The sequence below is a fragment of the Lathyrus oleraceus genome, chromosome 4 (genome assembly GCF_024323335.1).
Source record: "Lathyrus oleraceus cultivar Zhongwan6 chromosome 4, CAAS_Psat_ZW6_1.0, whole genome shotgun sequence".
NCBI lineage: Eukaryota > Viridiplantae > Streptophyta > Magnoliopsida > Fabales > Fabaceae > Lathyrus > Lathyrus oleraceus.
The window spans coordinates 324,234,069-324,257,611 of NC_066582.1; the positions used below are offsets into that span (position 1 = coordinate 324,234,069).

General features: G+C 34.3%; 2 protein-coding genes and 1 pseudogene across 2 annotated transcripts; 1 reads left to right on the forward strand and 2 right to left on the reverse strand.

Annotated features, from left to right (window-relative positions):
- The first annotated feature begins 2,360 nt into the window (after positions 1-2,360).
- Positions 2,361-4,820, forward strand: LOC127075323 (50S ribosomal protein L13, chloroplastic). The gene is made up of 4 exons (XM_051016808.1): positions 2,361-2,769; positions 2,931-3,116; positions 4,154-4,324; positions 4,440-4,820. The coding sequence occupies exons 1-4, from the start codon at positions 2,515-2,517 to the stop codon at positions 4,554-4,556; spliced, it is 729 nt and encodes a 242-aa protein (XP_050872765.1). The 5' UTR covers positions 2,361-2,514; the 3' UTR covers positions 4,557-4,820.
- Positions 4,821-14,191: 9,371 nt separating this feature from the next.
- LOC127075324 (probable leucine-rich repeat receptor-like serine/threonine-protein kinase At3g14840) lies at positions 14,192-20,310 on the reverse strand (annotated as a pseudogene).
- On the reverse strand, positions 19,320-21,062 carry LOC127137288 (probable LRR receptor-like serine/threonine-protein kinase At1g53420). Its single transcript, XM_051063758.1, has 7 exons — positions 21,028-21,062; positions 20,059-20,130; positions 19,891-19,959; positions 19,714-19,785; positions 19,568-19,639; positions 19,384-19,455; positions 19,320-19,338 (listed from the first exon to the last, which is right to left on the reverse strand). The coding sequence occupies exons 1-7, from the start codon at positions 21,060-21,062 to the stop codon at positions 19,320-19,322; spliced, it is 411 nt and encodes a 136-aa protein (XP_050919715.1).
- Positions 21,063-23,543: the final 2,481 nt, after the last annotated feature.

Sequence of the window (23,543 nt, forward strand, 5' to 3'; positions counted from 1 at the left end):
TAAGATGGGAACATGAACATATTTCCAATAGCTTCTGCATTGATTAAGGGTGAAACTGGTGGTGCTTGGAGTTTTTTTCTAAAGAAAATGAGAATGCAGATTACACCCTAACTAAACCCATGTTTGATATTAGACCGACATGAGTCCATAAAGAGTACTTATAATTACCCAAAAAATGACTGGCAATATCCTCTGTCTTCACATGTATATTGTATTAGACACATATCACAAAAAATTATGCGAAAAATCAGAGGCAAAGACCTTCGCAAAAAGGTTGTTGACATGGGTAATGATTTATGTTTGTCCTTATGTAAACATCTTCAACTAAGTTCTGTGTACTAATTTCTTTTGAACTTTCATAAACATGATATACAATGAATGAATCTACATAAGAATACTACAGGGAGAGACACAGAAGGCTAACATACAAGCATTAAGGTGGGTGGATAATATTTTTAGAGAAAAGTGGTCAATAACGTCTGATGGAGAGCAACGATGGGGCCATATGACTACCAACCTTGTTGAATCAATGAACTAAGTTTTAAAGGCCACTTGTAACCTACCTATTACAACTTTGGTAAGATCAATATACTTTAGGTTGGGTACACTATTTGGGAAAAAAGAGCATGAATGGACAAAAACGTTAGGTTCAAGGAAAATGTACATTGCTAATTGCATCAAGGGGATTAGAGAAGAGGTAATCTAATCTAACACTTATGAATTCATGCAATTTGATCGTTAGAGATTCTACTTCCTGGTCCAAGAGACGATGAATCATAATGAGGGCCGACCTACTAGTCATTTCAACGTCGACCTCCAGAAATAGACGCGTGAATGTGAAAATTTTCAAATTTTCCATGTCCATTGCTCACATGTTATTGCAGCGTCTTCAAGTATACAACAAGACTATTATGTGCATATAACTGATGTGTACAATGTTGTTAGCGTCTTTAACGTATACGAAGAAAGCTTCATCAGGGTTCTAAATGAAACGAATTAACCTTAATATGAAGGCGACACTCTTTGCCACAATGATACTATGCGACAAAAAAAGAAAGGTCGTCCAAACATTAGCCGCATTAGAACTGAAATGGACATGTGGTATTTGTCGTCAAATCGACCATATGCGTAAAATATGTCCAAACAAGACTGGAACTTCTAAATAATTGTATTTATTGCTTTTTGTTCATCCTATAATTGATTTTTTAATAATTTTTCTTTTCATTTTTTTTAATAATTAAAATATAATTAATTATTAAATATTTAATTATAAAAATTATTACAATATTAAAATATATTTAAAAAGTAAAATAACAAAAAACATTTTTATTATATTTTTTTATTTTCCTATTTTAATTAATTAATATTATTTATTATTAATTATATTTATTTAAAAAATATTAAAATATATTAATAAATGAAAAACAAAAAAAAAACAATATAAATAATACTAATTACTATCTTTAAGATGACAGATCTCTTCTAAAGCCTCTCACCATCCTCCACCATCTCTTATGATGGAAGAGTTTTTTAATTAGAAAAATGCAAAAGGGTGGCAGAATTGAAATAAATTTTGAGAGAATGGCATATTAAGATTTTTTTTTTTGGGCAAAAGTGGCACAGAAGTCAAAAACTCCCATTGTGCAAATAGATAGATAAGAATACGAATGTTTTAAAATAATTTTTATTCTTTTAAAAGACAAATAGCTAGTAACTAATGATTAATGTGTATTTATACCCTTGTTAGAGCTTAATCATGCACCTCCAACTCTTTATGAGATATGATATAATATTGACTTATAAATATAATAAAACAATATATTTTAAGGGAATAGTTATTATATATGATTAGTATAAACCATTCATAAAAATTATTTTACAGATAATTTGATAAAAGTTAAACATGAATAAAAATCTAATAATTATATAATTAATTGATAATGTAAAATTTACATATCAATTAAACAATGTATTTCATGATTTTTATTGAGTTAATTATAAATTTGATCCTTCTATTTTATTTATTTTTTGTTTTTTATTATTTTAAAAATTATAATTTTATCTATTTTTAAAATTTTGTGTTGAATTTTAATTTTAAAAAAATCAAAATTCAATCAAAACTTAAAAAAAATATAATTATTATTTTTAAAATAAAGAGATTAAAACAAAAAATAAAAATAAAATAGAGGAATTAAGTTTTTTTTAAATGAATAAAGGATTTAATGATAATGTTATGACAATATAAAATAGTTATCTAATAAAAGTATACTAATATTTTAAAATTTTAAAATAAATTTACACGTCACGTCATCACCCATTTTCTGACTAGTAAAAGCAAAAAAATTTATTAGTAAAAGAATGAAAAAAGAAATGGTAAAAGAAAAGTAACACTAGTGGACTCGTAACCAAAGTTGTGTTATCCCAGTCTCCATCTTCTACATTATCTCCCAACATAAGGATAACAAGATAGATATATCGCAGAACGCAGAACGCAGCGCGAGAGAGTGAGTAACAATGTCCTTGCTCTGTGCTTCACCATCCGTCTCCTTCCCTTCATCTTCACTCACTTCTCACAAAAATGCAACCGCTAAATCTTCCTTTGTTGGTTCCCAATTGCCTCTTCCAACCCTTTCATTGTCATCTTCTTCTTCAATTCGTACTACCCATTTCTCTTCATCTTTCGTTGTCCGTTCTCAACAGGACACTTCCGTGGTAGAACAAGATCCACGATTCATCTGTGTTGAACCTGAGCCCCGATTTCAAGGCCCGGTATAATATAACCCCTTTTCTCTCCCTCTTTCGGAAATTTCTCTAAATTTTCACTTCACTGTGAATATGTGGTCATTTTACTAATCAAAAACTCTATTTGTATTGTTCTGAAAGTTTTTAGATCTTATTTTTCTTTGTTTTAAATAACCTAATGATTGCAGGACATTTGGAACACGACGTGGTATCCAAAAGCTTCGGATCATGTCAACACAGCAAAAACATGGTATATTGTTGATGCTGAAGATAAAATTCTTGGAAGACTAGCATCCACAATTGCCAATCACATCCGAGGCAAAAATCTAGTGACTTATACACCTAGTGTGGACATGGGTGCATTTGTCATTGTGGTATGTATTTCTGCATAAATTGTTTATCTCTCTATTTGCAATTCACAATGGAAGTCATGTTATTATGGTTTACTACTTCTACTTCTACTAAGTAATTTCATGGGATGTAGAAGTCTGTTAACTTCCACATTGGCCAATATATGGCCTAAACATGTGTTTATAAGCGAGGGCAATCCTCACTGGATAAGCTGGTTTTTTAGGGATGAGTTAGGTTCAACCTCTATTTCTTAACATATGTTTATAAGTGAGGACAATCCTCTATATGTTTATAAGTGAGGGCAATCCTCTATGCATATGCATGATGAACTATTTTGTAAGTTGAAGGAGTAAAGTTGAGTTAAAAATCAAAGGAGATTTTTGAAATTTACCTATAGTTGAAGGTTACTTTTTGCATTTTAGTATTTACTTTTTGTGTTAGGTCACCATGAAATTCACATTCCCTCAAATTGTCATTATCCTTATGATAGAAATTGGTATTTATTTGGAGAAAAAAAGAGTGGTAAACCCCATTTGCAAATTCAAGGGGATGTGATGCGTCTCCTTATGCTCAAAAGGCTTGTCACATTCCATGTTTATACCTGCCCCCTCTATTACATTTATTTTAATTTCTGTTTAGACAATTACTGTTATTGAAGATTCCTTGAGATTCTACTCTTTCTCAATCTTACAAGAATAATTGGGTAGGATCCTCCTATCATAAGTTACAATCTTATGTTTTACCATCTTGCTACCCTCTCCTGTTCTTATGCACATTCTTAACTTTTTTCTATAATAATGTCACATCTCACAGAAATTTGAATCACATTTCACATTTTTGTAGGCTGATACTCAACTTAGTGAATTGTAGTTAATGCATTGATTAATTGCATGTCCTGAAAGTCTTAGTAAAACAGCTCTTAATCTGGAGCAAAAAAGTTTTCATATTTTAGTCATAAATATAAGCAAATAGAACTTAATTTCAATTTATTTAATTAATTATGTCTATCCTAAATACTCTTTAGTTAATAGAACTTGTAATTGCAATTGGGGTCGTGTAGATAAATGCCGAAAAGGTTGCTGTGAGTGGGAAGAAGAGGACACAAAAGCTTTATCGAAGGCACTCAGGTCGACCTGGTGGTATGACAGTCGAGACATTTGATCAGCTGCAGAAAAGAATTCCTGAAAGAATTGTTGAACATGCTGTTCGTGGCATGCTTCCAAAAGGCAGGGTAAGTACAACAAAGTATATTCCAAGGAGGCATCCTTATATTTGATCAAACAAAAAGAAAAGTTTATATATATATATAGTTGAATCTACATTAACTAATGGTTTTGTTTATGCAGCTTGGTAGGACACTATTCACACGCCTGAAAGTTTATAGCGGCCCAGAACATCCACATGAGGCGCAGCAGCCGATTGATTTGCCACTTCAGGATAAGAGAATACAGTTGCAGAGATGAAATCAATGATGTCGGATATGACAAATGTTGATCATTCTTATCTATATAACCGAACATGGAGCTTCTTTTTGCATTAGCTGCTACTTGAATGAATCATTTGATGTTTATATTGTCTTTAGGTGTATGCAATGTATTGTCAAACTTTGTAAGGACTTCCCTTTTGTACCTTTGAATGTGAAGAAGCCATATTACATTTTTCTACAGATGCTATAGTGGGAGTAACATCACCGTCTCAAATTATTAATGGGATTATTTTTATTACTATTATTATTGTTATTATTATTTATTACTATTATTATTGTTATTATTATTTATTACTATTATTTTTATTATTATTATTATTATTATTATTATTATTATTATTATTATTATTATTATTTTGAGTTGCCTTGCTTTGTAATTTGATTGTGTTGAACATTTAATTTGACACCCCTCACTTGAATTTGATATCCCCCCATTTTGTATGAATAGACAATACATCTCCTACAATTTGTTTTTTACTCATTTTCAAAATTTACAGTTGTCAGGTGCGAATTTGATGTTTCTTAGGTGATATCGGAAATTTTGTTTCTTCTACTGGAAATTTCAAAATCAGTATGTTTTTTTACCGCAAATTTCAAAATTTCATGTATTAGTGAAAATATTTTATCTGGAAATTTCAAAATTTCTAATATAAAATCACATGGAATTTTCTAGAAATTTCAGAATTTTTAATAGTTATACAAACTTTGTTTTTTATCGGAAATTTTAGAATTTTCAGTAGTTAATTGCAGTGAAATACAAAGGCAGAGAGCCACTATTGCATGCAGAGCAACAAATAGAGTGGTAGACCAGGCTAGGGCTGCTGAGGCTGAATCTTTCCATATACAGGTTGGACGAGTGGTTCCAATCGGTTCACACCAGAAACGGTTGGCTGAGAAGAGTCAGTTCTGCGGACCTCGTAGCACTCGACGCCAATCAATACGATCAATTGACACCCTAGAGATGAGGTGACATATGAAGTGCTTGTTGATGAGGTGGTCCAACCAGATGTTGTTGTTGTTGGTCCAGTCCCATATGTTATTGCTGACACAGAGGTTACGACTCATTCGACCGAGCCCTCTGTGCACATTGATAGATGATTCCATGGAGGATCCATTGACCGGTCGATGCTTACTGGGTATGTTGACCATGTAGCGTATCGACCATGGCAGGGAGAAGCATTTTTTTAGATGTTTTTATCAAACAGCAGGTGACCCCTCATATTTATACAGCTTTCCATTTACTCTAGACCACACAAAAATTGTCGGTGCAAACACAGCCATCCAAAACTATCGAAAAAATCTAGAGCGTTTAAAATTTCAAACAAATAACATTAGCGGAAATTTCACTTAGGTTGAAATTTCAGGTATAAAAAGGTAAATTTGGAATTTCCAGTATCATTTGCTACTTTCCAGAAATTTCAAAATTTTCGATACATCAAAAATTTACAATACACTACCAGAAATTTAATTTGTACAAAAAATTTTAATTTTGCCTATCGAAAATTTTGAACGGAAATTTCATTCAATTTTTAGTCAAGGACAATTTTGACCATTCAAAACTAGGGGGGTGCCAGATATAAATGAGAGGTTGGCAAGTTAACTTCTCTTTTGTGTTACGAGGTATTTTAATTGTTTCCGATATTAAGAAAGGAAAAGTAATTAAGAGAGGACATTACTCTTGGCACTCTTATGGGTGCTCACGCACCCTAGGGAAAAACCAATAATATTCTTAAAATTTGGAATTTAATCTTCAGATGCACTAAAATGCAACCATAGTTAAGTCTCAAACTCAGGTCAGAATAAAGCTGAAAATATTCAAATGTTAATCTTTGTATTTTTTAGCGGAGGTTAATGTATGTATTTTATATGAAGGTTAAGTTCCTTACATGTTTGATTTATATAATGTGTTAGACATTCCTTCTTCATTTCGTAAAGTTTTCTTAGAAGCCAAAACAGAGGTTGTGAGCAAACTCCATTTCTATCATTTTCAAGCTTTCACGCTACTTCTACTACATTGCATTAAAGCCTAGGACATCAATCAACTTCTACTCTATTCTATTTCTCATACTCGATAAGTTTTTCATTTTTTTGGTGATGCATTAGTTTAAACTTAAATGCATAATAGGTTGTTTATGGTACATTAGATTGCATAAATAGGTTTTTTAGTGAGGCATGCATGTATATTTTTTGAAGTTTGAAGTTAGAGCATTTGGGCATGCTCTACTTCTGCGTTTTTTCCGATTTTAGGATGGTACGAAAGTTAACTTCCGAATTTTGCTTGTTATGTATTTTTTGTTTGATTTTTCCTGTCTTGTCCCCTAGGGTTGAATTATTTGATTATAACATGATTTTACTTATTTAATTAATGGTAAAATATTTGACCACCAAGAGAGATTGAGATATGGTAGAGTAGAGCAACATGCATCGATTCGAAGAGAAAAGGCTAGACCCTCTCGTCCAGACATTGGTACAACTGTTTGTTGTTGCAAGAGCATCTACTTCCGAAGTTCACGTGTCTCCGACATCGTCCTCCTGGAGACATGAATCCCCTGCTACTGCCCCACATGTCACAGAAGTCCAACCTGGTGCTACTGTTCCTGTTGTTTATCCAGGAGGTCCCTCATACACCTTATTACTTTGTCTGTATGCAAACCATGTTGCTAGTCATGTGTGAGATGGAAAGGTAAAATAAATCAATATTTATTCTGTTAAACATATGTGTAATAAGATTTAAACTTTCTAACGTTCATGATTTTTTTACATCATTGTGAGTCGTCAAAATGTATCAACTACGGTAGGAAGATTGCGAAGCTATCGCAACCTGATGAGTCATGGTTTCAGAATGCCATACATCTATTTGGGATGCAAGGTTTATGCAAGAGTGGGTATGCTTTTATTAACCATGGCTTGTTGTCTGTTTTCATTGAGAGATGACACACAAAGACTTCTTCAGTCCATCTTTCGATCGATGAGACACCCATCACACTTGATGATGTGTTATCCTTTATACTTCTTCTGATCAAGGGAAGATGATTAAACTAATCCAGACTCACTATACTTGACACACTAGAGATGATGGTAAAATATTTGGGAGCTGACCCAGGTGATACCTAGTAGAAGATAGATGACACCAGATGATGTTATGCCATGTTTGAATTTTTGGAGAGGATGTACAAATACCACCTGAATGCAGCAGTTGAGGATGATAGTGATGATGCATTGGTACCACATCATATAATATGTGCATTGAGGACAAACCTCTTCTATCTGGTTGACACATCCATATTCGTGGACAAAATGCATACTATGTTGATGTCTTCTACCTGAGATACTTCATTGACTTGGAGAGGATTCATGTGTACAACCGGGACGCTCTTGTTTGATTTACCTCTACTCCAAGTTAGGTGAAACTTGTTTATGAAAGACTAGATAGATGACAACAAACAACACCCTACTTACAATAAATATATTTGCATATTTACTGTTACTAATTTTTCATAATACTTATGCTACGCCATTACTGATATTTCATCTGAATCATTTTCGGGCATGGATCCCCCAACACTTTTCACACCTCTCCATTGTTACTAATTTTTCATAATACTTGTGTTATATCGTTACTAATTTTTCAATTGAATCATTTTCAGGCATGGATTCTCCAACACTTTCAACGCCTCTCTGACTGCGCATATGTCAATAACTATGATGAGGCTTTTCTACATGATTTCTCCTCACCCCACTCGAGAGAATCAGTCGACCAAGCTATTTTGACCTTATCTTGGCCGCATCACGATAGAAGATATAAACTTCACATCGTATGACGATCACAATCAGACATACCCCTTCAATAAGATATCATTCTACTCTGTATGGCTGACTTGTTGGTCACCATTGATGTATCTATTGGACATGTGACTTCACACACAAGACGAGGATGAATTGTGTGTTTCCAAAAAATTGGTTTTGAAAAACTTTTGGAATTAAAATAAGAGTTAAAAAACATTTTGGAAGTTGTTTAAGATTAAGCAGTGGAAAAATAAGATTGTAAAATGTAAAGTGCATAAATTACAGAGTTAATGGAAAAAGGGAAGACACTAGAAGTTATAGAGGCTCAGTCAAACAAAGAAAAAATACATACTTTTCTCCCCAAGAATTGATCTTGAGAGTATCAAATAATATTAAAATATTTAGTAGGTTAAACTCTTGAACCCCCTTATAAAAGGAAAAAATAAGTTTATAATTAACTTTCAACTAAAAAGCAAACTATGGAGTGAAGTGGTGAGTCTTCCTTCCAAACGGAAGATCGAAGCAGTTAGTCTCATTTCCACAAGAATCTTGGAGCGATTAGTCATCAATCTTCTAAACAAACCTTGGGATCTTTTAACACCAGGATGAACTCTCAAACCTAAACCTTGGTTTTATATCGAGATAACCAATAACTTGTGAGATTTTACCACTGGGTTGATCTCGAACAGAAACAAGTTTTTGGTATCCGGCTAAGCTTTAACCTAATCTTGGTTTTATCACGGGCTAACCAAGAACCTATTAGATTTTATCACAAGCTAATCTCGAACCTAAACAAGAGACTTGATTGTGGTTGCATTTGAGTGCGTCCTAATATCCCAATCCTAAGCTTTTTACGTGTTTAACTTTGAACTCAAACAAACAATCTACAATTGGATAAAATGTTCAACCAATGTAAAGATAAAAGTTCCTCGATGTATTTATAAATCTACCCTTCCAAAATTACAACTTCCTCAATCGCAATAAGACTTCTCGAAAAGCACTTCGACTAAATTTGTAGTGAGAGAAAATAAACAAAAGAAAAGTTGAGAGAGAGAGAGATAGATAGATAGAGAGATAGATAGATAAATAGATATATATATATATATATATATATATATATATATATATATATATATATATATATAGAGAGAGAGAGAGAGAGAGAGAGAGAGAGAGAGAGAGAGAGAGAGAGAGAGAGAGAGAGAGAGAGAGAGAGAGAGAGAGAGAGAGAGAGAGAGAGAGAGAGAGAGAGAGAGAGAGAGAGAGAAAGAAAAGTGGAAAATGAAACACGTTTCTGAATGATTTAAAATGTGGGAAATGAAATCTATTTTAGGCTAGAGGTTGACTCAAAAAGGAAATTATTTTAAGGTCAGTTTAAGATTTTTCAATCGATTGACAACATATACCAATCGATTGGTTGCCTCCAAAATAATCAATTACTAAGTTAAAATGGAAAACATAGATATTTAGCCATTACACCTTATTAAGATATTGTCCTAATCGCTTGAGAGACATTTTTAAACTGAATCAATCGATTGGTTCAATGTGCCAATCAATTGGCAAAGAGAAAAAAATTCCCCAAAGCTTTTCAAACAACTTCCAAATCATCTAGCATGACTTCAAAACATTTTTAAAAATGTTTTCTTGAGAAAACTTAGTTAAAAAAATATTTTCGTGTGTGTGATTTAACCATGCACTTTTACGAGAATGCCCTTATGCTTTACAAAGTATTTACTCGAATGTTTTTTTTCTCATAGACACTTACTTGAGTTCACTTGAGATGAGTCTTGAGTTATATTCCATTTTTGCCATCATCATATAGTCATGTCCATCAAACCTTAATATCCTGGTTTGCATCTTTAACCACGTAACCGCTTATGCTTGACATGTCATTAAGGACTAGTTATCATCATCAAAAAAATTGTCCTTATTAAAGGCATGTCATAGAGAAGTAATCTACAAAACAAGGTTCCATATTCTCCTCATTCTTGATGATGATAACGCATATCTCAGGGTTGTGGTAAAAGAAACAAATAAAAGTATTTGGAGTAATCAAACCCCCCCTCAATTAAGTATAGAGTATACTCTATTCCCTGTGAGAGTATACTTCTCCTTTTTTTCGATATAAAAAAAGGCGAATATAGATGCTTTGCTAAAATTATAAATATGCAAACATAAGCAAATAAATATTTAAGAAAGGGAAAAAGTATTGTTTTATTTATAATAGAAATTGCTTATGAATTGATATTACATGAATAAGAAGTTGCAAAATTGAAATACCGTGAAACGCATATTGAACATTTTAAGAACACATAAGTATGATTATTTGATGCCGTAAACATCATCATTCTTTGTCATAATTTTCTTTATATCCTCGACTAGATTTTGACAATTTTTTAATACCTTGTCTATCTTGATGTCTTTTTGTTCAATTGGTTCTTCTTTTCCTTCTTCCTTGAATGATGAGTCTTCCTCTATTCCTCCATGTTTGATATGAACTATAATATCTCTAAGGGTAATGTAGGTGATCCTATGGTTTGCTGATTCTTCTGCTTCCTCCATGGTATCAATGTTGAAGGCCATAAGTCTCGTGATGATTGGTTCATTGGGTAGTCCTGCAGATGAGAGCTAAACCAAGTGAAAAATTCTCTTTTGATTGTTGAGGTAAACCAGTTAAAACCTCATTGTTGTTTTGGGAGGTATCCATAGTTAAAACTCTCAATCGGCTTGTGAGCTTAACCGACTGTTAAAAAGCTATCAATTGGCTGTGGAGGTCCCTGTATTTAAAACTTTATCTAGATTGGAAAGTTAGCCATTAAAAAACTCCGAAAAGTGTATTGGAAACAAAAGTTCATGGGCAAACAAAAGCCCATATCATATTGGAAACCCTCAAGAAGGAATTCATGGGGAGATGAGTAAATCACTTCATTATACCAAATCTCTATATTTCTGGTGGCTTTCTCTTATCCCTAAACTTTTTCCTTTCTGGTCATTTATTTTCGTTACAATTTTATTTTCTTACTTCCACTGCTTTTACTATGTTAGTTTTACATAAGTTTTTTAAACTTTATTTTTGTAAAAGATTTTGTTTTGAAAATGGATTTTCAATCCCACACAAATCACCCCTATTGTGTTTGAAGTCTCAGTACCATGACACTCCTCCCTTTAGGAGTGGTGTGATAATGATCGATGACGATCCTCAGGTGGCGTGTGACTATCTCTTCTCCCCTTACAACCATGAGGAGGAGTATTCTGTCCCCCCCTATGATTTTCGTCTGGAGACCTAGGAGCCGCCCTGGATGGTGAAATAGTTTCTACGAGGATAAGCTTTGTCTCGCCTCTTTGTTCATTGCACGAAGTGGTCCTAGGCACAAAATTATCCATGGGAGAAATGAATTGCAAATTTTCTTCAATCTGAAACATCTTTTCATTGAGGAAGCATAAATTTTGTGGTTGTACTAGGTTGTAGACGTTGTTCATCATATCGTTTTACCCATACGCACCTAAAATATCTTGCGTCTGTTTGATATTGTGGAGCATTACATGTCCAAGAATCGTAGGTTGCGACAAATGCTGATTAAAAGCTTGACCTTGGACAAACTATAAGGGAGGTTGAAAGGTTATAAGAGCTTTAAAAGATACATGTTCGACTATCAGAGATGCTACATTTTGCAGTGTTGGAACTGCATGAGGAGTAACTAAGAGCGGAGCTGAAGGAGAAGGCGATACAAAACGCAGCGGAATTTAAAATTTTCTCCTTTAGTGATCCTTACGAATGGGCATGATCAGTGATAGAATCGTTACCTCTTGTGATGATTGAAACCTTTGATGCAGATCTACGGAGCGATCACAAACGTTGAACGATGACAACGCCTCTACTCAGTCCACACGAACGGATTCCTTCAATCTCAGTGCTAGCTGCTACGAATGAAGGCTTTGAGTGAGAGAGAGAGAGAAACGAAATTTGCAACTGCACTAAATGCTTCTGCACAAGGGTTCTATTTATAGAACCACTTGTGTGGGCTATAAGCTAAAAAGCCCACTTAAGTGTAAGTGGCCCATATCTTATAATATGCCAAAATCACTTAAGCGCGTGGTACCTTACCATATTTCGTATTCTACTTAAGTACATCGTACCTTACGATGTTGTACAATTCACTTAAGTGCATCGTACCTTACGGTGTTTCTTAGTTACTCTATCTCTCATCAATCCGTCCTTTGTGTGTGACCCTGTAGGTTTTCGCGGCATTGACAATTATATTAAATCACGTATTTAACATAATAAGCAGTGAGCGGTATCTAGCAACACGTCACTGCTACCCAAGACACGAAAATGTCATGTGATCTGACAAATCCTTTTGTGATAATACTTATGCGTACAATTACCCTTTTGCCCTTATGTCTATATTGAACACAAGGCATAGACCGTGTCATCCTTGTCCAGTTCAATATTGGGCCCATAGACATTTATCCTGTTACGCAGGATGGACAAATTCTATCTAGGTCACTCATGAGATGTGATCATCAGTCTATATACATAATAGTCTTAATGCTTTAATGTTAATCCACTTCACAATAAAGCTCGACTACAGATACTTTAAGAATAATGTCTTTATGTTTAATGTGATCTCATGATTAAGTCGTACTTGATACATTAAACGGACTAGCTATTCTAGGGACTTTATTAAACAAACATAATAAAGAAAAAGCCTTTTATTATTAATAAATAATTCGATACAAGTACCAAAAGTATTGGCCTCTAGGGCTTACACCAACAAGAGCCTCCCCAACTGGTGGGAGAAGTGGAGCCTCCCTCACAGAATATAGAGTGTTGGTTACGACGGCTGGTGTGACGATGGTGTTACGTGCGACAGTCGAACCAGTTGATTTTGATGCTACAATGAAGGCATGGACTAGATCGATGACCTTTGGGAGGAAGAGATAAGTACTCTGAAAGAGGTAATATCGGTGATCTAAGATCATGGCAAAGAGATGGTTGCTCTTCGTGGAAATTCGAGAGAATTAGAAGTCGATTTCCACAGAAAATATTGATGTTTTGTACGAAAACCAAAGGTAGGTGAAGATCGAGTATACTTGAGTTCTGATGCGGTGGAGTGAGCTTCTAATACAGTGGGGATGGACCTGCAGGGATATCACTCCAACGCTCAAATTAGTGAATGGATGAGAAAGTAGTTTGAGTGTATGAATAATTAAATACCTTAAATGACACACATTGTATTTTATATAAGATGAACGGTTACGACAGGCTCCATGAGATCTGGTGCCTTATGTGGGTGATCGTTCGGTTAGATCCAACAACATGAAGTGTGTTAGAGGTCGAAATCACGTACCCTTAACTAGGGTGAAATCTCGCCTATTCCGCACACGTTTTCACATTTTCTTTAAACCGATTCTACAGTTTTTATGCTACTTATTTTAGCACATCAAATTCATTAAATTAAAAAAAATAAGAAATAAATATAATCTTCTCTAAAATTGATTTCAATAATCTTACATGAATTTTTCATTAGTAAATATTTTTAAATTGAAATGTATTGCATGAACCTCTCATTTGAAGAAAATGTTCTAATAAATTGAGTCGTGAAAAGTTTAACATGTAAATACAATAAGATATATTGTATTTAAAACAACTCATACATATTTTGTTTCAATGCTAAAAGTATATTATATTAATAATGATATAATACTTTATTATAAATCGAGTATTAATGTTAACATATTTTTTAAAGTTACTTCAACTAATTTTATGATATTCATTTTAACCCGTCAAGTTCTTTCGATCTAGAAAAAAAGAAATCAACTCACTTGTTATAAACTTCCTTTATATATTGTCATCATAGATACTCTTAGAGTCGACAATAAATCATTTTACTTAGCTTTTCACTTATATGGATTAGTTTTCCTTTTGAGCATTTCTATGGTTTTCTTTATAAAAAAATTACATATTGCGAGAGACATGTTTATTAATTAATGCAAGTTTTATCTTTTTCAAAATAAAAATATGCAAGCTGTATAGTTTTGCTGATTTCTTGGTTCCCAGCATGAAGAATCTGTATCATATATAAAGGCATTAGATTCATCTGTTGCGATGCTTTGAGCTTCAGTTGTGCTACTTTCTCCTCCTCTTTGTTTGTAGTATTGTTGCATCACCTTATATTTCTTATCATCCAATACCTCACTTGATTCTGCCACCACTTCTTCAGCATCTGTTCTTCCTTCAAGCATGCTTACTACCGAAGACATGGAAGGCCTGAGCGACGGAGAATAACTAGTGCATAAAAGAGCCACATTGATCATCGTCGTTATCTCCTCTTTCTTGAAGTCTTCGCCCAATCTCCTATCAACGAACTCCAATAGATTATCTTTTTCCTTCAAGAGGTGCACCTGTTAATGTGCAATTCAAAGTTTGTAATAAAGGTGCCATTACTCGGTCATCCATAATAAGACAGTATTAAATTTTCTAATTTCTAGACAATGTACGGTACACAACTATGTCAGATATTCTCAGGGACAATAAGGTTGGCATGAGATAGCAAAAGAACATAGGTTACCCAATCAAGAAGAGAGAAGCATTCTTCCTGGGGATGACTAACAATTTCCAACACAACGATTCCAAAACTATAAACATCTGCTTTATCCGTCAAATAACCATGCATAGCATACTCAGGAGCCATGTATCCACTACAAATAAATCAAACACAGTATTTACACACACGCAAACGTCAATAACAAGTTGATCAACTTATATTTGGAATTCAATTTTAACCTCTACTCTTTGGCTTCTTCAAAGTATGGAAACTCAATAAAGATCATAACCAGAGTGAATCAAGAATGGGAACTCACTAAGTGCCAGCTATTCTGGTGTTCATGTGGGTTTTGTCGTCTTCATTGAGCTTTGCCAAACCAAAATCAGATATCTTGGGGTTGAGGTCTTTATCTAGCAACACATTTGTGGCCTTGATGTCCCTATGAGTGATCTTTATTTTTCACTCTCCATGCAGGTAAGCTAAACCTTTAGCTATACCAATACAAATTCTCTTCCTAGTTTTCCATTCCAATCTCAATTGACGATTTTCTAGGTCTTCTTTCTTGGCTGATAGAAATTAGACAACAATATCATTTTGTTCATTAATATATATGTTAAATGTTAAAGATTATAACTGATTACAGATACAGCAATTAAATAATTACCAAATAAAGCATGAGCAAGGCTATTGTTTTCCATGTATTCATATATCAACAACAACTGATCATCTTCCATACAGAAGCCATAAAGCTTGACAAGATTAGGGTGTTGTAAAGTAGAAATCATGCCTATCTCGTTAATAAATTCACGGAATCCTTGAGTTGATTTAGAAGATAGCTGCTTAATCGCTACGATTGTGCCATCTTGTAGAACACCCTGATTATTGAGGAACAGTATAAAACTTATGATTAACAAAAACTGCAACTCATCATTGTGGTCATACGTACCACATGTTGATTGAATAATAATACGAAATTGTGCAAAATATACCTTGTAAACAGGACCAAATCCTCCTTCTCCAATCTTAAAAGATTCATCAAAGTTGTTTGTTGCTGCTTTGATTTTCTGTAAGCTGAATAAGCCAGTTTGTGAAGCAAGACCCTTTTGCTCTGACAATAAAAGCAAACAATATCAGAGATATCTTTGGAAGCAGCAATAATTAGAAACATATGGTATCACTGAGTTCATCATCTAAGTCCTATTACTTTCCTCAAGGAAAGTTAGTTAAGTGTTTACGCAGGAAGAAAGGTGAAATAATTTGATACTTTATATCCCTCGTGTGCTAAATCCCATTATTCTGCACAAGATTTCCTGAGTTTTATTAAAAAAGATGGTAAACAGGATAGTTGAAGTGGTTTCTCAGTGATTACCTCTTGCCCCTAAACATTTCTGTGTTAAACAGCCTTTCCACCACATTATGCCGATTACAAAGATGATAACAATTGCTCCTGCAAACACAATAGCAACCACAGCTCCTACAGGTATGCTTCTATTATTTTCCGACGGGGGTGTAAAATCTGCACAATTAATAGGTGCATTATAGATTCTATGTGGACAACAAAGGTGATTGAAGATATATGAATCTTGGAAAATACAACTAAACAACTAACCAGGATCAACTGATATAGCTGATATAAGAGGGACCATATACTGATCCAAGTGGGATAGTAGTTGTTCCTTTCCCAGCCCAAAATAAGCGAATCTCCAATGCATTTCTAGTCACACCAGCAGTAAAAGTTTTAATAACTGCCTTGCCAACACCACCCACCTCTTTCACAGTGTAGTTTCCATTTCCAATGCAGAATACATAATAAGTAAGAGAATTTGGAGAAACACGTGCATCCATGTACAGTTCAGTATCATTGTCAACGTCAAGCTTTGTTGCATTAGACCATATGTAGTAGTCAGAGCGTCCACTATCAAAAAAGTGACCAGCAGTTATAAGTGCCCAGTTTGTTCCAATTTGACGATACCTTGCTGATTCCATCTCAGTTGAATCATCATCATATGTCTTATTTCCATCCAAAGTTACACTCTTTCCACCACAGTTTATGAGAGAGTACCAAGCTTGGAAAAGAAGAAAAGGGTTATCAACTGCTAGAGGAATTAATCAGTACTATATAAGGATAAATGATATTTTCTCTTGTACTTAACTTAAAAATAATGGCCAACAATATATATTGGAAATTCATGAAAAGTAAACTTACTTTTAGGACATTGATAGTTTTCCAAACATGAAACATTTCCTCTGAGAAGATTATAAATGGAAGAGGAGGACAAGTTAGCACTCAGTAACATATACAACTATATAGGTAATTATTTATCACGAAAGACAAAAAAAACTTACAAGCTGTTTCCCGTCAAAGAAGACGCAAACAAGTTTCTGTGGCATAAGGAAATTGACTGAGGCCCATGTCGTTTCATAAAAATACAGAACATGTAAACCATGAAATTAAAAGAAAAGTGAAAAAACACAATGCTAGGACTCTTACACACTTCCTTGTTGACAAGTCTGCTGCTCAAAGTTTGTTATAGGACAAATCATAAAGTATATACAATATCTGTCAGAATCTTACATGATGATGCAATTGATCAACTTCATGGAACAATTGATAGCTCATTCCATACTATAAGAGACAACTTACACAAAGTCTGGTTTAACTATCCAGTCAGGCAGCGATCCAAACAGCTGATTCCCAGATAAAAATCTAGTTAAATTAACATCAAAAAGTTAATAAATAGAATTCAAATTATTAATTAACAAGAAAAATAGTTGATAAGATAGTAAACATTATCCCAATTATTGAACAGTTCCGAAATGACTCATATCAACTTACCAGGTTTTGGCAGCATAAGTTTTTATTTTAGTTTACTAACAAAAGCAATGAACAAAAACATTTCAGTTTCCAGTGTCTAGAATAAAAAGATCCGTTCTACCTACACTAGCTAGTCTTCCCTATTTTTCCTCTACATTTTTAAAAGTTTCTTTCTTCTCAAATAAGCATAAACACGGTTCACTGACATTTGTTTTAAGAGAGCATATAAGAAAATCGAATGCAGTTGCTACATAACTTGCATAAAAAACAATCACAGATTTGGAAACCAAATAAATTTTTAGTAGTTGGCACACCACAATGCTATATCTCCAAGAGAACCAGGACAATTTGACCCTTTCTAGAAAGCATACCCATCAATTGAAATAAAATTAATGCACACAGCTACAAAGAAAAACCAAAATATATCCACAATTTTAAGTTATGATAACAGAAGCAGCAGCAAAATTCTTACAGCAAGTATATATTCTCTAGACCCCCGATGCTCATGGGGATATGTCCACTTAATTTGTTGTTGCTGAGGTCTCTGAAAAGGACATTCAGAATAAGTTATTTTCAGAGAAAGAGTAAATATAGAATTTAACATAAAGAATAGTTCCCTATTTTGTGATGAACAAAAGAAGCATGTCATCGGTATAAAAAGCAAAGATACAGAATACAAGTTCTTATATGTGCGTTTTTCTTCTTCTTAAACATGTTTAAAAAGCTTGAAAGGAAATTTGAAAGTTATCATATATCAATCAAACAAAATGGAAAGAAGTATAACAGCACTTACATCGCTTTCAGATTAGTTAACTTTCCAAGATACTCAGGCACTGCTCCAATGATATTGCAACTTCTCAGTACTCTGAAACCAATCAGACCATAGATAAATATTTCACCACAATTTCTCCTTAACTTGTTTTATTGTAAGACATTACAACAATGGTTTGATGTATGTTACCCACACCAACTTACAATTTTGACAGCTTTGACATATTTTCAAGTTGTGGAAAAGGTGAATCAGATCCATTCAAGTCAGTAATAGTCCTGGGCATCACATTTGAAGCATGGTTAATTTTACAATAAAAAAGAAACCTTCAGATCATTTGTTTGTATAGTGTGTGTGGATGCGTCATACTTACAAGTCAGTGAGATTTTTCAAAAGTGAAATTCCAGAAGGAATTGGCCCACTCAAACCACTCCCTCGGATCACGCTGTGAAAAACATTTATGAGGGGAGAATAGTTTCAAATAAAATGACAATACTACAGAATCTAAAAACTTTTACAAGAGAAGAGAAAGAGAATCACACAGCATCTCAAGATTTTTCCAACTCTGTATAAAGTTGGGTATTGCTCCAGAGAATTGACTGTCGCCAATTCGACTGCATTAAGCAACAAATAGCAGTAATTATGAACATGGAATATATAAGCATGCAGATATGAAACACTATCATATACACAAACACCGACAGTCACACGTAGTAGGCATTGAAAATAATATGAGAAAACAAAAGTGAGTGAATGTAACCACATGGGTCGGTGTCGTATGAGTGTTATCCACCAACACGTGTCAAATATGTAGACAAGCTTTCAACCTAAAGTGCTGATGCTACATAGCAATGAAATCTAGCATTAATGAAAGTAAAATACTTACAATTGCTTCAATGCAGTGAACTTAGCAAATGTTGCAGGTAACACTCCAGTGAAATTGTTGGAGGAAAGAAGCCTGCAGCAACACCAAAGAATAAATTTAAGGCGACTTAAATGCATCCAATATCAGTCACTGATACTAAAGATCACCAAAACAGTATCTTAAAAAAAACATATGAAAGGCTTACAGTCTTTCAATCTGGTTAAGACTCCCAAGTTCTGGAGGAAGATTTCCTGATAGCTGGTTGAACTCCAATACCCTATCCACCGAAAATAAAGTTTCTCAAAATTTATAATAATTGAAATCGAACAAGTTCTTAAACCAAAAACTTACAAGCTTTTGAGAGTGGCGATGTCTCCAAACTCCTTTGGAATTGGACCAGATGGACGATTTCCATAGAAGGAACTTAACCAAAAGAAAAATTGTAAAATTTGTCATGATAAGCACACATACATGATTTGGAAAAAATAAAGAACAAGCATAAGAGAGAAAAAGATACATATGTATTACATGTTTACAAGACTTAATGTAGCCCATTGTTTGGGAATTGTACCATTAAGATAGTTGAGGGTTAGGTTACTGTACCAAAAACAAATAAGAAATCATCAATACGATAAAGGTTAACAAAAAAAACCTTATAATTAAAATTGGAGTTTAAGTTTTTTGAGCTTAACATACATTTCTTGAAGAAAAGGCAACCTCACAAGATCAGGTGGAAGAGTACCAGAAAGGTTTTGTGCTTTTAGAACACTGTAAGCCAATTACACCATTAATGTTGTTAGAGGTCAAAACTTAAAAAGAACTAGTTTAGTTTAGTTTAGTTAATTTACGCACATTCGGTGTAAAAAGTGTTTTCTTACTAACTATAATAAAAAAATAAATTACAAACAAACAAATATTATTGCATAGATAATAGTAGAAATATTTTATGAATGTGATTCGGTAAGATGTGATTTGATGTATTATGAAGTAATCTTGTACACCAATTAAAAACTCTAATATTAACGCCTACAAAAGTCAGATTCAAATTCTCTTATCAATTTTCTACCATTTTTCTTCTTGCACTCTTCCCTTTATATACTTGTTCAGATTCGTCTTACAAGAAAGCTTATAAGAGGTAAATTAAGGTGATTGTCCATGATTCTCATGACCTTTTAATGATGATTGAGAATGGATGTTATTGTCCAAATCTGGGACCTTGATATTCTCAATTAGTCATAAATATGTTCTCTATTGTATCTCATTGTATCTCAATCAGATATTTGGAATGCTTTCTTAACCTTAAGGTATGTGTCATTTTGTCTAGACTTGGGTCATCATAACATTCCTGACCCATCAACTATTTCAGCTTGGTCTTACTCTTCTGGATAAACTATTAATCAGAACGAGCTCCACTGGTTCCGAGTTGAATCAATTCACTCAAGACCCAGTTCATAAAATTAGACATATACACAACCCCTCAAGTATGAGTCGTGCAAGGGTGAAATGATTTCCTAAAGGATGCCAAGAAAACAAACATGTATACAACTCCTCAAGCAAGAGTCATATAAGGGTGAAATATTTTCTAAGGCATACCAAGAAACCAGACATGTATACAACCCCTCAAACATGAGTCATGTAAGAAACAAATGTTTTTCCAAGACATACCAAGAAACCGTACATTTACACAATCCCTCAAACATGAGACGTGTAAGGGTGAGATGTTTTCCTAAGACATACCAAAAAATCAGACATGTACACAACCCCTCAAGCATGAGCTGGGTAAGAGAAAAATGCTTCCCGAAATGTTCGTTGGGGTTTTCCAAAATGGCCTCAAGACCGGAAACTTCAACGAATCATTAGTTCAAAAGTCAATAGCTTCGATGGAAGAGATCGTCGCAAGAGCAAAAATGCAAAATGTCACATCAAGGGAGAAGAAAGCAACATTGAATAAAGAATTCGGGATTCAAGAGAGAGAGAGAGAGGTGGCGGAAAATCTGAGGCGTCAGGCCAACGAAGAAATCAAAACTCAATTCAAATTTGGGAAAATATCGTGTTCAAGCCCACCAGAATGCCTTTGGAACATTTCACCCCCTGAACACGAGAACGAGAAGAGAGAAGATCCTCCAGGACATTTATCACACCAAGGTAGTTCCTGAACCCCTTATCACATGGGAGATACGATGGGAAATGATTGTGAGAGATGGTGCAAATATCACAGGATCAATGGTTACCACCCAAATGATAGTTACCATATAAAGCGAGAGAGTGAGAAGCTACTCCAAGAAAACCGTCTGCTGAGATACTTACGGGGTAGCTCCCATAATTCAGGCAAAAGAGCACCATAGGCGATGTTGTAAATAGTAATTATTTCTATTAGTAATGAGGCCCATTAGTCAAAGCCCATTAGGTTTTCTATTCTCTCTTATTTAAAGCATGTAGATGTAACATGTAAGAATTACTTTTTAATATATCAGTAAAATATTTTACAACATGGTATCAAGAGCTCCCGATTTTGGGGGATTCGCTTCCGCCTAAACCCTAGCCGCCTTGTAGCGGAGTTTTTTTTTACTACAGTTTGCAGTTTGTTGTTGTTTTTGGGTGTTTGAGTCATTGTTGTTTTGTGTTGTAGCACATCGTGCTTCTTGTTTTTGTTCACTCATCTTTGAAACCCTAACCCATCCTGTTTCTTGGTTTGTTTTCTCTCGATTGTCCTTTCAATGGCTGAGATTATTAACGATCAACCACCTCCATTGTGTTCCCGATCTCTTACTGTTTGTGGTAATATTCCTAAGAATGCGTGGATTCTTGACTCTGGTGCTACTAATCATATGACATTTGATTCCACATTATTATGCTCTTATACCACACCTTCGAGTATTCCTTATATCACTGTTGCTGATGGCTCTCATGCTTGTGTTGTTGGCACTGAAAATATTGACCTGCAACCTCCATTCCAGTTGCAATTTGTACTTCATGTTCCCACACTTTCCCACAATTTAATTTCCATCCATAAGCTTACCCGTGATCTGAATTGTAAAGTAATTTTTTCTATGTCCCATTGTGTTTTTCAGGACCTTACCACGGGGCAGACGATTGGAATTGCTAAGGAAAAGGAAGGGTTATACTACTTCTCTAATGACCATCCAAAGGTGTTGTCCTCCTGTTTCCAGTCTCAGTCTTCCTCTTCAGCCTCACAAATTTGGCTTCAGCACAAGCGTCTCAGTCATCCTCCATTTTATATAATTAAGTCTATGTTTCCGTCGTTGTTCTTACACCATTCTGTTGAGTCTTTTAAGTGTGATGTTTGTCAGTTGGCAAAACACAATCGTGTATCTTTTCCTTCCAGTTTTAATAAAAGTGATGAACCTTTTGATTTGATTCATTCTGATGTTTGGGGACCTGCCCCTACCTCTAATATTTTTGGTGCAAAATGGTTTGTCTCATTTATTGATGATTGTACTCGGGGAACTTGGATTTTCTTGATGAATACTAAATCCGAAGTACCATAAATATTTATCCAATTTTATAATATGGTACAAACGCAATTTGGGAAAGGCATAAAAAGAATTCATTCTGACAATGGTAAAGAATATGTCAATCATACCTTTTCCAACTTTACTAGTAAACATGGCATTCTCCATGAATTCACATGTGTTGACACCCCACAACAAAACGGTGTCGCAGAAAGAAAAAATCGTCATTTACTTGAAGTTGCTAGATCTCTCCTTTTTCAAATGTCTGTTCCTATCTCTTATTGGGGCGAGGTAATTCTTACTGCTGCCTATCTGATTAACCGGGTCCCATCTCGAGTGTTAGGTAATAAAAGTCCTGCCCAATTTATGCTTTCACATTTTCCATCTGTTCCTATCTTACACACTCTTGAGTCTCACATTTTTGGTTGTGTTGCTTTTGTTCATGTTCACAAACAATATCGCAACAAATTGGATCCCCGTGCTGTCAGATGTATCTTTCTGGGTTATGCACCCAACAAAAGAGGGTACAAATGTTATCATCCTCCGAGTCGAAAATTCTTTGTCTCCAAAGATGTCACCTTTCATGAAAATGTGTCATATTTCACTCGTTCTCAGTCTCAGGGGGAGAACATAAGTGACTTAGAGTCAGAGTCAGAGTCTGAGTCCGATTTTCTGATCCTTGGTCCTAGCCTCCCTAGAACACCTATC

Bases quoted from the DNA above. Each gene is read 5' to 3' on its own strand.
- LOC127075323 (XM_051016808.1), top strand. From the start codon at position 2,515: ATGTCCTTGCTCTGTGCTTCACCATCCGTCTCCTTCCCTTCATCTTCA. The intron at 2,770-2,930 runs GTATAATATAAC...TAATGATTGCAG, and splicing joins AGCCCCGATTTCAAGGCCCG to GACATTTGGAACACGACGTG. The intron at 3,117-4,153 runs GTATGTATTTCT...GGGGTCGTGTAG, and splicing joins TGGGTGCATTTGTCATTGTG to ATAAATGCCGAAAAGGTTGC.
- LOC127137288 (XM_051063758.1), bottom strand. From the start codon at position 21,062: ATGTTTGAGGGATTGTGTAAATGTACGGTTTCTTG. The intron at 20,131-21,027 runs GTATGTCTTGGA...ATTGGCTTACAG, and splicing joins TGTAAATGTACGGTTTCTTG to TGTTCTAAAAGCACAAAACC. The intron at 19,960-20,058 runs GTATGTTAAGCT...TTTTTGGTACAG, and splicing joins TTGCCTTTTCTTCAAGAAAT to TAACCTAACCCTCAACTATC.